Here is a 14109-nt window from a genome sequence, read left to right as displayed (position 1 = left end):
TGTGTGTGTGTGTGTGTGTGTGTGTGTGTGTGTGTGTGTGTGTGTGTTGGGGGGGAGACGTGCACGGAATAAAAAAGGAGTGGATGGAACGACGAAAAATTGTGGTCAGGAAAAGCAGGAAGCTGAGATGAGAGAGAGAGAAGCAGAGGAAGGGGAGTTGAGCGCTACACTTCTCCCTGTCCTTGTAAAGTGCTGCGTGCTGTCGAGGTGGCAGCCAAGAATGTGTCAGCCCGGCCGTCTCACGCTGCCTAATGGGCTCTTAAACGCTGATATAAAGCTCGCCCGCTCTTTCGCCCTCCCCTTTTCCCTCTCCATCTCTCTCTCTCCCCCTCTCTTTTCCTGCCTTTGCCGCTCGCCATCATTACCTCCCCGTTCTCACCCTGTCCCTCAGTCTGTCACTCACTTGTCCTCTCCCTCTCTTCCTCCCTCTTCTCTGGCATTCTGTCGATCAACATCTCGCTCGCCGTCTTTCCCCGTGTTTTTTTTCTCTTTCTTTTTTTTGCCGTTGCTGCCTTTCTGCTCGTTCTGACTTCTCCATCAATTACTCCATCCTCACCTGTGAAGCTCTCACGCAGGTTGTCTCTTTACTTACAACTGTTTTATGGATGAACTCTATGAATGATGCTTCTGTCTCTCTCTTCCCCCCTCTACCAGGCTCCATAATGCCTTCTACCCACAGGATCCGTCCTTCCCGCTCACCCTGTTGCACGTCCTGTCGGCACCGCTCCACGGCCTGGCCAACGCGTTTGTCTTCGGCCTGGATAGGGATTGGTGGAGCCTACTGAGCCTCACTGGCATGCAGGTACAGCAGCTGAAACACACTTGCCCGTCCAGACATGCGGAACACTCTGTGAATGTGTTTGGAATTTCACTTATTGATTGACGTCTGAATACGTCACCAAGTAATTTTTCGGACCTGGTTACTTTTCCGTAACACTTCCATTTACATTATGGAGATATGTGTTGATGATATGTGAGATATGTCCGTAGTTATTTTAACCCGAACAACGATCTTTTCCTAAACCTAATGAAGTTGTTTTGTTGCCTAAACCTAGCTGAATTGTTTCCTGTGAAGGCGGAGGTTTATTCTGAAATGACCATACACATGTAACAAGCGGAAATTGACACGTGTTGCTGTCTTTCTTGGGAAAAACGCATGGAAAATAAGGATGAACTTTATGTAAGATATACGAACGGGGATACGTTGCACAAGGACATTGCTAACGTGCTGATGCTTAGCAGGTATAATGATCAGCTAATTTTCCATCTTAGTTAGCAAGCTAACACACTTATCTCAGATGGAAAATGGCTAATTAGCACTAAACACAAAGTACAGCTGAGACTGATGGGAATGTCATTAGTTCTGCAAGTATTTGATCATAAATCAGAATTGATGGTGATGCTAAAAAGTCAGAGAACACCGACGTTATTACAATCCAACCTGAGAGAGATATGAATGTCTGCCACATTTGCTGGCGATCCATCCAATAGTTGTCGAGTCACTTTAGTCAAAACCAAAAGGCCAGCCTCAAGGTGGCGCCAGGGGAAAAGTCAGGGGTTTGCAAAAGTCACAAGGCTTCATCCTCTGGGTACCTGTCCCCATGTATATCGGTATTAAATTGAATGGCAATCTAGCCAATCGTTCACGCCTCACGGGGGCGCTACAAGGAAGCCCAGGTAATCCGGAGTCATTGGGATTCATCATCTGCAGATATGAATATCTAGAGCCACATTGCTAGCTAAAGGGCAATAACTTTAATATATAGATGCAGCCACCAATTAGCGATGTAACTGACCAAACCTGTGATTCGTATGTTTTTTAAATCGACGGGAGCCCTAGCTCTTAGCAGTTTGTGATACATCATTGAAATTGCTAATTCCAAGATTTTTTACATCAATGAAAATTGTAATCTTCTATCTGTTCCAATGTAAATAACACCTATAGGTGATTATAACGAAGTAAAAGGCTAACATTTTGAATTTCAGATGATTTACACCAATCGGAGCGGTTGAAATGATTTTAGGGAACAATAGTCTGGAGCCTTGTAGACCAGCTGCTATACACAAGATTAATGATCTGTATCGGCCAATATGGATCATCAGCAATCTGCAATTGGTATCGGCAGCACAAAAACATAATCGGGGCATCTCTGAAAATTATATTTGTTCCCCTTTTTCTTATGATCGGATCGGATCCCTGACTCACAACTGTGATACAACCTGATCCGTGAGATTTATGATCCGTTGCATTCCTATCAGCGATGCCACAGATTCCATCATATTACCATCTGTCCATCTGTCGTCGGCAAAAAAAAAACAAACGAGGGCTGTGTGTTCCTCCTCGCTCTGCACAGTATATACCACTCCGGAACTCCTGGTGGCGCTGCACTAACCAGCAACCGGTGGTGTCAGTAGTAGCTGCAACAATTTCATACTGATGAACGGCCAAAACATGGAGTCAGTCGATTGACTGAACATGAATAGGCAACACACTTGATAAGCAGTAGAAATTTGCCAAGCAAAAATGCCCCACAGATGGTTAACCGTAGTTCTATATGTGGTCGGAAACTTGATATATTTAGAATACATGTAGATCAAACCATTTGTATTTCATGATCACTATCTTAGAAGAAAGAGGCCAAGCAACCTTTATACTCATATAAATTGAAGTTAACCGATGTGCTAACCCCACAAAAACTCACTCTAATTTCAACATCTTCCCAGTTCCTCGCTTCAGAGTTTGTAATTAGCGTACTAAACTTTCCAAGTTGTCTGCTACCATCCGTCACAGGTGTTCACGAATCACCTACACAGGGAATAACTGTCGGGTCTGATACCAAAATCCCCTTATTTAAAGAGTGAAATTACACATCCTTAAGTCTTTTAGGAAAATGTAATGAAGGCCTTTTTTTTTGCATTTCAATAAACACCACAATCAATACAATTCTCCACAGATTTGTCTCAATCCACAAACACAGGCAGCATCTGCGGATATGAGCCACAGCTGATATTGAACCACAAAGAGAAAAAAAAAGTCCCCGTGGCCTTAGTTCACGCGGACACACACACGTATTGTCACCTACTCAGTTTCACCAACCACGCTGATAACGGGTCACGAGCGCAACATGGAAGAATGTGTGGTATGACCTTCAACCCAAATGTCAATGTTGCACTGTGGCGAGTCGGGGGGGGAGAGAGACACACACACGAGGAGACAGAGGAGTGAAGTGGAATCTCAATGTGTTTGTAAATCACAGAGAAAATGCTATTTGTGTGTGTGTGTCAGAGAGAGAGAGAGAGAGAAGGCGAGAAAGAAGACGACGACAGAGAGAGAGCGAGAGAGACGGGCGGCGCGCGCGTGTTCGTGCTCTATCGTGACTAACAGCCGGTTGTTATTCATCTTGGCATGCGGCTCCCAGCAGCCCCCACACATCAGGTGCGAGATTGGCGGAGGAGAGGAGGGGTGAGAGAGAGAGAAGGGAGGGGGGAGGGGGGGGAACAGCGTCAAAGCATTCCTCCCTCAACGCAACAAATCTGCACTTTGGTACCAGATACCACCCACCCTTCCTAAGCCTGCCTCCTCCAGCTCACTCACTGGCTGTCTGCCTCTCTCCGTCTCTCCTGCTGTTTGCCTGCGGTGCATTTACATGCGTTTAAAGGGATCGGCTTGGGTCTTAATACACTGCTCGTATGCCTTGTGTACGTTAAATGAGTTGACGGTCCGTCCTCATCGTACTCACCATTAAAGGATTCCCTCCTGATGTGACAACAGCGTGAGAAATAAGAGACAAAATCCATTTTTTGTTCCTTTTAATCAGAATCCTTTTCTTCTGTGATTCTGATTCTTACTTCACGTCGTTAATAGCGTGTGTTTCTCCCCGCTATATTGGGATAACTGAAAAGGGAGAAACTGTGAATTTAGGGCATCGTGAAATGCCGACAAGCATTTTGGATTTAATAGTTTAAATACTAGTATTTACAAGAATAAGGTGAAGTATTTTGTGAATGCTTTGTGTGCCAAAACTCAAAGACTTACAGCAGTGAGCTAACGAACTATGAGCCGGTCAACCGACACACACTGCACCACTTTAAGTTGTTGTGATCCCGTACAGGGCATGTGAGAGTTGAAAGGGAGGCACTGAGGGAGAGACGTGAGGCAAAGATACTGCATGAGGTGAAAGGGACGGGTGCATGCCGGCGTTCTGCAACCGATGGGAAGTTGAATCCATAAATCTGCTTAGAAATGACAGAAAAAGACGCTCCAGTAGCTCCAGAACTTGCCTGAGAGTTCTCTTTAGTCTCAAGGTGTTCTGGTTATAGTTTATTTAGTTTATAATATTTAGTTGATTCATTTTGTTTGTAGTTTTCTGTGTGTCCATTGCAAACAAACACTACAAATAGCTTATTTGGCAAATACTTTTAAAGGTAAGAGTAGGATTTTCTTTGAAAACTAGCTATAGACTCATACAAAAATAATCCATCTCAATCATCATTTATGACCCAACAATCTCTGAACCCACCAGCTATCAGTCTGACATCGGGGCTTTATTTCTGGGGTTCTGGTGCAGCCAGCAGATATCCGCGCCAAGATTTCATTTTTTTGCAGGCTTCTCGGTTTTTACAGCGCGATTAGCAACTTGACATGCGAGGTTTGGGTTGGAGTTGAGGGACGGCGTGTACGAACAGATCAACCTGTTTGTAGAGATTAGTGTCCCACTAGAAGTGTGTGGCGGTGTCTGTATTGGGTTTTCTCTTTTATTTTCATTTTGCGATCGATCGATCTTACGATCGAGTGCCAGATCGTGAACACGCATCCAAGAGGAAGCTGCGTAAACGGTGTTGGCGAGCACCGTAACCCTCGTTAAGCGGAAGAGGAGGGGCTAACTTTGACTGTTGTGTCTACAATTTATAACCATTGTGCCTTTAATGTTGCCAATTTTCCTAAATGTAAACAAATGCAGGCTAAAAAACGAAGGCTCATGTTGTAGCCGAACTCAGTGAGGGCGGGGGAAGTGGGGGTCGCAGTTGTTTGTCCCTTGGTCTAGTCTATGGAGTTAATTTGATATTTCTATTCTATTTCATTTTAAGACCTGCGCGTGTAGCCAAATATGTATGTGTTCAGTGACTCAAACAGGTTTGGCGTGAACAAGAAGGCGGAGATGAGCTGCCATCTAACAACTGTTAACCTGCGGTTGGAGAAACAGTCGACCAGCCAGAGTTTTGTATACGGGATTAAAAATGGGATTTAAAATGGGAATAAGAATTAGGGCGACGTAGCTGTACATACTCCTGTAAATTCTTACAGAATAACCTATATCCCTGTCATTTTTTATGTTGTGATATACGTCCAGTGAACGGTTCAGCTGGTAATTGAAAATGACATTGGCGGAATGGAAACATCACGAACGACCGATTGGTTAGGGCAAAAGAACCCCCCCCCCGCCCATGACCCGGGTGTTCTCTGCTGATTGAGATGTAATGATAAAATAAGCACAGCAGAGCACCCCGAAACACATAGACCGACCTGTGCTTCTAGAGAAGAGCATACACATTGGTTTTCATCTCTTTATTGTCATTCAGCCAGAAGACATGCAGCATTTTGTCAAAATCTAACTTTTTTTCAAATAAAAAAAGAAAAGCTTTATACTCCCACACGCCTGCTTTTTCTGTTTGGTCAGACAGTGACCTTCTTTAGGACCATTTCGCTTAACTGCTTTATGTTTCAAACTACGATTTAGCAGACTGCAAACGTGAGTGTTTGGAGAAAGAGTCCAAACAATACTGCCTCTTTGCTATGTATTGAATTGTGAAACTCTACATCAAACCAAAGACTCCCACCCCTTCTTGTTCCTGTGCTAAAAAGCCCTCAGCAGTCTGCAACTACAACTTAAACTAAACTCACCTCCTCTGATTGCTCACCTCGCCTAATCACCCGTGAAAACCAGATTTCTGGAGTCTCGTGTGCATGCTGTCTCTCTGCCTCGTGTCTCTCGCTCTTTTCTAGTCCTCCGTTGTTTTTTCCCCTCTCTTCCTCGCAGTCTTCGACTCTGCTATCTCTATCTCTCTGTACTGTATGTGTGTGTGTTCCCATGCCTCTGCTGTTCCCTTCACCCTGTTACAGCATCTCTGGCATTTATCTCTCTTACATTATTTCTGCCGCTCTCCTTTGTGTTGCGTCTGCCTCCCACCTGTGTACCCCCCCCCCTCTTCTTCCACTCTTTTCCTTCCCTGATATTGATCTGCATTCAAGCCATGCAGCTCGAACCGCCTGTAGCTCTGCAATGAGCTCACTTCTTCTTCTCCGTCGTCTTCTTCATCTGTGTGTGTGTATGCATGCAGGAAAAAGCTGCTCCCAATCCCCACAGGTCTCACTGTCGCTGCAGTCTTAGAGTACGTCCTCGCCGAGCCAGCTCATTAAAAAAAAAAAATGTTGTGTGTAAACAACATGTCGCCGCAGGTCGTTTTTTGTAAAGATCGTTTCTTTGGGGTCCTTTTTCGGCCAGTAAACATTCACACTGTGCCTCACAGCTGTCGTGTACCAGGCAGGCTGTTCTCATCCAGCGTTCCGAGCTATACCTTACGAAAAATATGCGCCGTAATTCACGGAAATCATTTTGTATGTTATCGTCGGAATCGTGAACATGAACAAGGAAATATTAAGAACGCAAAAGCCCACGCAGGGCGGGAGGGACAGGAGGTGGGTGGGTCCAACAAACACTTATCTTTCAGCCAGGAGACCCATGTGAAAAGAGAAGTCACTCAACGTACATTTATTCTGAGGTCTTTTCCTCAACCTAACCAAGAAGTATTGTTGCCTAAACCTACCTGTGCTGTTTCCCGTAAAGGCGGAGGTTTATTTTGAAAAGACCGTATGCATGCAACAAGGGTAAATTGACACGTGTTGCTGTCTTTCTTGGGAAAACGCACGAAAAATGTGTAACTTTATGTAAGATATATGAATTGTTGTGCCGATGCTTAGCAGGTATGATGATCACTCTCCACGGAAGTTAATTTTGAAAAGACTGCTTAACGAGTGGAAATTGACACATGTTCGCAGGAAAGCGCACAAAAAATGCAGAGTAACTTATCGTAAGATATACTTATCATTGTAAAATAATACGTTGGTGTTAAGGAGTAGTTGATAGCCTGGATACTCTTTACTTTCAACATTCCGCCCTCTTTCACTCTCTGTGATCACCTGCTGTGTTTGAAAACAGTAGAAATTCACTTTGGTTATTCTCGTGCAGATATTATTCTGTTCCTGTTGTCAAACAAACTCGATTAATTCGCGATTTCCTTGCGGGTCATTAAAGTCACCTGTTAAGGAGGCGGACAGCAGTTTCAAAACCTATTTATGCAAATCAACAGGTGTGCATGTCAGCACTGGTATTTTCCCTGTTTAAAAGCTGTGCTTATATCCGACTCTGTGTACTTTGTCAGTTCATTAAGTCTATTGTCCATTAAGTCCAAGTGTGTGACAGAGATCCCACAGCCATCAGCCCTGAGTCATTACTGTACAGACGCCTGGTGTCCGTGCGCTCCCTGACGTTCACACCAGTCATCTGTGAGCATGTGAAGGGGCTTTTGAACAGTGTTGTCTCTACCTGTTGGTTATTATTCATCATCATCATCGGATCGATTTGCAGTCTAATAACACCAATACTGCTAATCATCAGTTATTTCTACGTGAGGTCTTTGTGACTCTAAATATAAATATCCTCATCAGAAGCATTAAAGTGCTGCATGAACTTCTGTCATTTCCCCTTGAGAGTCCTGATGATGCAGGAAGACGATCACCAGAACTGTCCAATCACCCAACTTCATGTGAACTCGTCTTGGTTCATTCGTAAAACGTCAGTGTGAACAGGAACCCAAGCAGAACTAAAATGCAACAGTGTTTAGTGTTTCCCTTTGGTCCAGACCAAATGAACTGGACTACAGGTGGGAAATCACCCTAAAGTTATCAGTATGCTCCACCCCCCCATAACGCCAAGTTCACACATACACAAACTCAAAGTAGCAGACTCTCTCTTTCCTCTCACAAGTGTTGGGTCATGCTAGAAGAGAACCACTTTGTAGGAAGTGTTTTTCGTATGGCCACACTCGAAGGCGGAGTAACAAAGTGGCCGTCATGAAGAGGGGGTAGAGGCGATATTGATTAAATACGAGGATGACGGCGCACATTTTCAGACTCGGTCTCTCCTGGAATTCATCAATAAGCACCTTTCACACACGCCTGGTGAAGGCGGGACATTTGTGTTTCAAGTCTTCTTCAATACAGCATGATGTTCATTTAGAGTCAAACAGACCATAAAGCAGAGTATGCTTTAGGGCGGACTTACTGTGACTGACAGGTCGCTGACGCTACCAGAGCCGTATACAGCGTCTCTAGGTCACTCCTCCGCATTCCAAATATGGTCACTTCCGTTCACTGGTTGCTACAAAAAAACAACAACTCGGCGACCGCCGTAATCCAAGATGGCGAGGACGAAATCGCCGAATTTGAGGGTTCAAAACGTCACGGTGACTACGTCCACTTCTTATATACAGTCTATGGTCTGGCACTGAAAAGGTAAATGTATGTAAACTTTATGCGTGTCTAAAACTGCCTGAAAAACGTAGCACACTCCAGGCGCAACGTGCCATAGGAAAACAATGGTTTTGCAGGCGAGGCGTTTCTAGGGCGGCGTCTCGGTGTGATCGGTCCCTAATGCCAGCATGCTATCTTAAATCACACACCGGGGGAACATTATGCTGCCGTTGGTGGGTTCAGTGTCAAAAAGCAAAGCCGACATAATGGCGCGTCTCCTTTATGGCAGAGTTGCAGAATCTCTCTGCAAAAAGGGCTGCAGGGGTGCACTTGGTTGTTCTCATGGTAAGTCATGAAGTGAAATTGTTGTGTAAATAATAAAAAAAGATAGCTTGAGAGAGGAGTTAAAACTCTGGCTCATTTCTCACCTGAGGTCGTAAAGTGAGGTGTAGATGTCTGTTTCAAAAAGTTGCATAAATGGTGGGACACAGTGCCCCCCAATACGATGTCAGAAGGGTGTGTGTGTGGGGGGGGGGGTCTCCCGGGCTATACGCTGTTCTGACGGAGCATACTGGCCCCCTCATGAGCCTGAGGCTTGCAAGCCTTTTTTCCCTCATGCATGTGAATTACATCATTACTGGAGCTCTGATTGGCCACTGGTGCACGACAAAGCCGTTCATGTTCAAATTTTTCCTCTTATTCAAGTCCCGATAGTTCCCTGAAGTTACATCATATTGAGTGCCATTGACCGTGACAGCACGCTTTTCCTCCATTTTGTTTGAAGTACGGTACTTTCATGTCGTTGAGTGGAGTAGAAAATGAAAACAACTGTGCTTCAGTTTCCAGAGGGAGTCAAAAACAAGCGTGTCAGACGACTACAGCATAAAGTGGAACCTTTTCTCGACTTCTCCGGGTTGATCTCTTGCGTCTTAATCGGCAGCACCAGGATGTCACTCAAAGGTTCAGCTCACAAGTGAGCGGCAGCCTGTCTCGCCTCCTGCATGTGTGAACGGCCGGTCGTTTTCACATGCATCAACCCAGGAGACCGTCTTCGAGTGTGTGAAACGGCAGCTTAGTGCGACTGGATGGCCAGATCTAAGGGGGGGGGGGGGGCTAAATTACCCGGTTTTGTGTGAACGCACTCTTTACTCCGGTACAAAACAGCGTGTCTTGTTTTCAAACTCTGCTTGTGTGTGCCTGTTTTCCAGCTGGCTCTGCAGTCGCGGCTGTGTGACAGGACTCGGATCGGAGAGTACCACCCCGGGGCGGTGCGCTACACACAGGCTGACCTGGTCGACCTCAGCGATGACGACGACGATGACACCAACGTGCTCTTCTACTCTCCTGACATGACCCTGAAAGACAGAGGGCCCTGAGAGAGAGAGAGAGGGAGGGAGGGAGAGAAAAGAGCTGGAGGGAAGCCCGAAGGAAGAGAGACGCAGCGGATTAGAAACCGAGAGGGAGGAACAAGAGGTGTGGGGGGGTGGAAGGGAAAAGATTGGGGGGACAGTCGGGCAGATAGAAGGCGGAGATGAGCTGTCAGGTTCCATTATTAATCCCCATCCTTTACTATTTAATATCCTAAAGACACACACACATACTGAGCAGAGCTGCAGCTCCCTGCAACACTATGAGGAGAGAGGAGCGGCTCTAAAGATCCTCCTGATGTTAAAGGCGTCTGCTGCAGAGCCAAAGGTCCTACAACAACTCCAGCATTCTGCAGCGTTTTGGCATACCACGAAAACATGAAGAATGGCTCAAAGGCAATCATAACAAGGTGTTTGTTTAGCATTCACAGCAATTACCTTTTCACTTCTCTACGGGGGGTGAAAAACGGGCCTTTTAAAAGGACCTCGTGTGTCAGAAGTTGAAAGCATCAATTTTCTTGGGGGGGTGGGGGGTACAGTGGCAATACAGGAAGAGGACTTTGGTGGGGCGAATTAGTCCCAAAGCAGTCTCTCCTTCCTCGGACAGTATCTGTGTTCCCTTGTTTCATCTTATGACATTACTGTTGTTGCAACTTTTCGCACAAGTATTACTTTGAAAGACTGTTTGTATTGTTGTTGTTTTTTATGGAATACTACATTTGTTTGTTGCACTGTATTTATCAACAACCTGTACATATGTATATATAGTGTACGCTCTATTTTTGTACGTGCCTCGGACCGGAATGTGAGGTTTGGTCCAAAAACCTGCTGCTCTCACGGAGACAGTCGAGGAAGATTCAATGGAAGCTATGAACTTAAAAAAAAAACATCTCACTAGTCGACGCAGACACGCGGGGCCTTCTTGGAAACGATGACGAAGCAACAGCCTCTGACGGTTCATTGCCTCGTGGCCCTTGTCCGTGGCGCTGAAGCGGGTGGGGGCATATAGCTGAGGTGTGATTGGCAGGATAATAGAGTCGCTATATATTCCACATCAGCCCGTTGTTTTTTTCACACACGTCGAGGTGGTTCCGTCACTGTCGGGGCGCGAGCTGCCGCCTGTCAGCTGCCTCTGACAAGTTGAACTAATGAACTGACACTTGACCCCCTTTTTACCCTTGAGTTGCCGAGCTCTTCTGCCGGGGCGGCAGTGAACGCCAGAGTGCAACTTTCGTTTGCAGTTCACAGAGCCCCCACCACTGTATCACACACACACATATGCTCACGTGCACCATGCCCCTACCCCTCTTTTGGCACTGTTGCTGATTTTACTTGACTGTGCACTCCCATCAAATAAATGAGCAGCAGAGACATTTCATAACAAAGCTGAGACTGGGCGTGTTTATTTCATTTTCACATTCATGCAATCCCTCATTCCCCCTCGTGCAGCTTCCCCTGCCTCCTGCGAAGTGTCTGTTAGTGAGTGTGTGTGCGTGTGTGCGCGTGCGCTTAAGACGCCTCTTAGACCTGGGCTGCTTAAATAATGGATATTAATTATTGGTCGGACCCTGCTGCCCCCCCCCCCCCCCGCCGGGTCTCCAAATCTGGTTAACTGGATTTTGATTAATGGAATACGCGCGCCATGTCCTCCAGAAAAGCTAGACTTTTCCCCCCTCCACGCGGCTCTTCCGCGGAAGCTCGAGCGTCTCGAGCCCTGCGCCCGTCTCCACATAAAGAGCCCGGGAAAAATAAGCGAATCTCCCTGTCACGCAAGAAGAATTATTACACCCCCCCCCCTCTCTCATATCGTCGCATGCGCCGTAATTGGATACAATTTAACACCCCGCGGCCCACGGGCATGTCGGCAGGCGCGCTGCCTGCTATTAGCTCGCCTCGCCTCGCCACCCTATCATTTGTCAGATCAGTGTTTGTGTGCCTGTGCGCGCGCGTGTGTGTGTGTGTGTTTGCGCACGTGCATGTGGCTCGAGAAACCGGAGCCATTGTTGGAGTCCGGCCATGACCTAGCTGTGACGCACAGAGAGAGGAAGAGAGAGAGCGAGAGAGAGCGAGGGGGGAGAGGGGGGAGGGAGAGGCGACAGCAGCAGCCCAGACGCTGGCTGAAAAACAAGCCGGAGCTGTCGCCTCGGAGCGATAGCGAGGCAGGCCCGGATTGGTGTTTGTCGCTCCCCCTGCGCGGCTTCCCACCGGGAACCTCGACTGCTGTCTATTAGAGCCCCCAGAGCAGTGTTTACAGGCGGGGCGGGGCGGGGGGGGGGGGGTACAGCCCCCTCCTAAACTCTGCTCACCCGCCGCGTGCACTAAATATAAGGCTGGAGAAGGTTAATGGGGAGATTGCAGCCTTAAAAGTATAAATAATTGACTGGAAGTTCTCGCGTTTAGCCCTTTTATACGTCGAATGTTTTAATTAGCCATTTCTCTCTGGCTGCAGGTTCTGAACGGGAGATTTACAGGTCTGCAAGAATGTGCGGAACAGCCGTATTTTGGGTGAGATGTATAGACGTAAAGAAGTGGCGTAAGATGCGAATAGGCTGCTGAAACAAATTTTGTATTACCCAAAACGTAAATGTTTTTTCAGAGATTTAAGATGCAGCCCACGTGCTGCAGCCTCAAAAGTCTGCACTTACTCTACACTTTTCCTATCGTCAACAAATCTTGTGGAAGACTAAAACCAACAACGTGTTCATCTTTCAGGATCTTCCAACTTCCATTCTCTGACTGTGGCACTTTGTACTGAATACTAAAATTAATGTTTAGCTCGAAAATAAATGTAAAGTAAATTTTTTTTAAAGGCTCAGTAATTGAAAAAAACAATTGGGCACGTGTAGTATTTAGCAAACCTTACTAAACAGAAGTAAATCTTGCATTTGTCTGGGACTATTTTCAGTTGTGGATGAATCCACATTTGGTGCCCTGTTGAGCCATGTAGCAGGATGTGTGTGTGGGTTGGACTCCAAATGAACCACAGTGGTCGTGTTCATTGAAGAAACGTGTGGCTCTTCAGTGGGTTTTTAAACAACTATTGGGTTTGTTGACAATAAGAAAATCAGGGATGCAGCCTTACCATACATTATCATTTCATTGAATTCAGGGCCTCTGCAGAAACAAAATGTATAACTATTATTCCCAAATAACTATTGTTCTTCCCCCAAAAGACTGTAGAGTGGCTCAGCTCCAATTGTTGCCTCTGGGCCCCCTCAAACAGGTTAGTCTGGCCAATCAGTGAGCGGGCAATTACACAACACCACAACATTCAATGAATGGTAACTGGAATTTATCCCATATCTGTTTCAACCCATTACCAGTGTGCAAACCAACACCAAAGTATCTGTAGTTTCCATTATTGCACTATGGATTTAATGAAAAGATTCTCTGGACTTCTCTGGATTCCTCACTCTCATCGTGACACTGACCTTGAATCTGTGATTCATTTTTATTTATTCTTTTAGAGCTGGACAAAGCTTCTCTATGGAGTAATTGCAAACACCACGCGCGTGTGAGAACTAAATTCTAGTTTTCAAAGCTCGACATATTAGGGTGGTGATGATGTTGCGGTTTCCAAAGACCTTTAAAGGCGTGCGTGGTGTAGTACCATAATTGGTTTCAAGTCTATCTTGAGACCAACCTGATGAAGCAGTGGATTAAATAAGAATTTTTAAAAAAATGATTTGGATGCTTAAACTATAAATTTAGTCATGTGTCTAAAAAAGTGGCAATGTTAAACCAAAGTGTCAAATTCTAAAATGAGAGCATTCTGACCATTTACATAAACGATTGTTTGAAAATGTCCCTCGGGCTCCTCTTCACTCATGGCTCCTGCACAGATTGTTACCTTTTTATTCTTACTCGAATGCAGCCATCGCCTTACATTCAGGGACATACCCAGGATTTTAGAAATGCATCCCCCAGCAGAACCCCACACGCACCAAAAACATTCCCCCAACCAAACTCAGAGCAAAAGTTTTTTTGTTTTTTTTTAAATCCAATATTTCTATATCACGGTCTAAATTATGGCAGCAATTAACAATTATTTTTTAATTCAATTATTGGACGGCTACTTCTTGAGGATCGCGTGCATTATCCCTCTTTCCCCTGCGTCCTGTCTCATAACAGCTCGGCTGTGCTGCTGCTGCTGAGCGGAGAGCAGAAGCGAGCGGAGCTTCAAGCGCTGCGATCCGGCCCCGAAAGAGTTAA

The 14109-nt window shown here is 45.8% G+C and overlaps 1 protein-coding gene across 1 annotated transcript in view; it reads left to right on the top strand.

The window, feature by feature from the left end:
* The window catches only part of LOC116395884 (uncharacterized), a 53583-nt gene extending 41542 nt beyond the window's left edge, over positions 1–12041 (top strand). The window contains exons 11-12 of the mRNA XM_031870088.1: positions 655–802; positions 9739–12041. Of these exons, the coding sequence (XP_031725948.1) occupies positions 655–802; positions 9739–9906 (316 nt within the window). The 3' untranslated portion in view covers positions 9907–12041. The remainder of the gene's footprint in view (positions 1–654; positions 803–9738) is intronic.
* Positions 12042–14109: the final 2068 nt, after the last annotated feature.

Source organism: Anarrhichthys ocellatus, unplaced genomic scaffold (assembly GCF_004355925.1).
Source record: "Anarrhichthys ocellatus isolate YVR2014 unplaced genomic scaffold, GSC_Weel_1.0 scaffold51, whole genome shotgun sequence".
Classification (NCBI taxonomy): domain Eukaryota; kingdom Metazoa; phylum Chordata; class Actinopteri; order Perciformes; family Anarhichadidae; genus Anarrhichthys; species Anarrhichthys ocellatus.
This window is presented reverse-complemented; position numbering and strand designations above follow the sequence as displayed.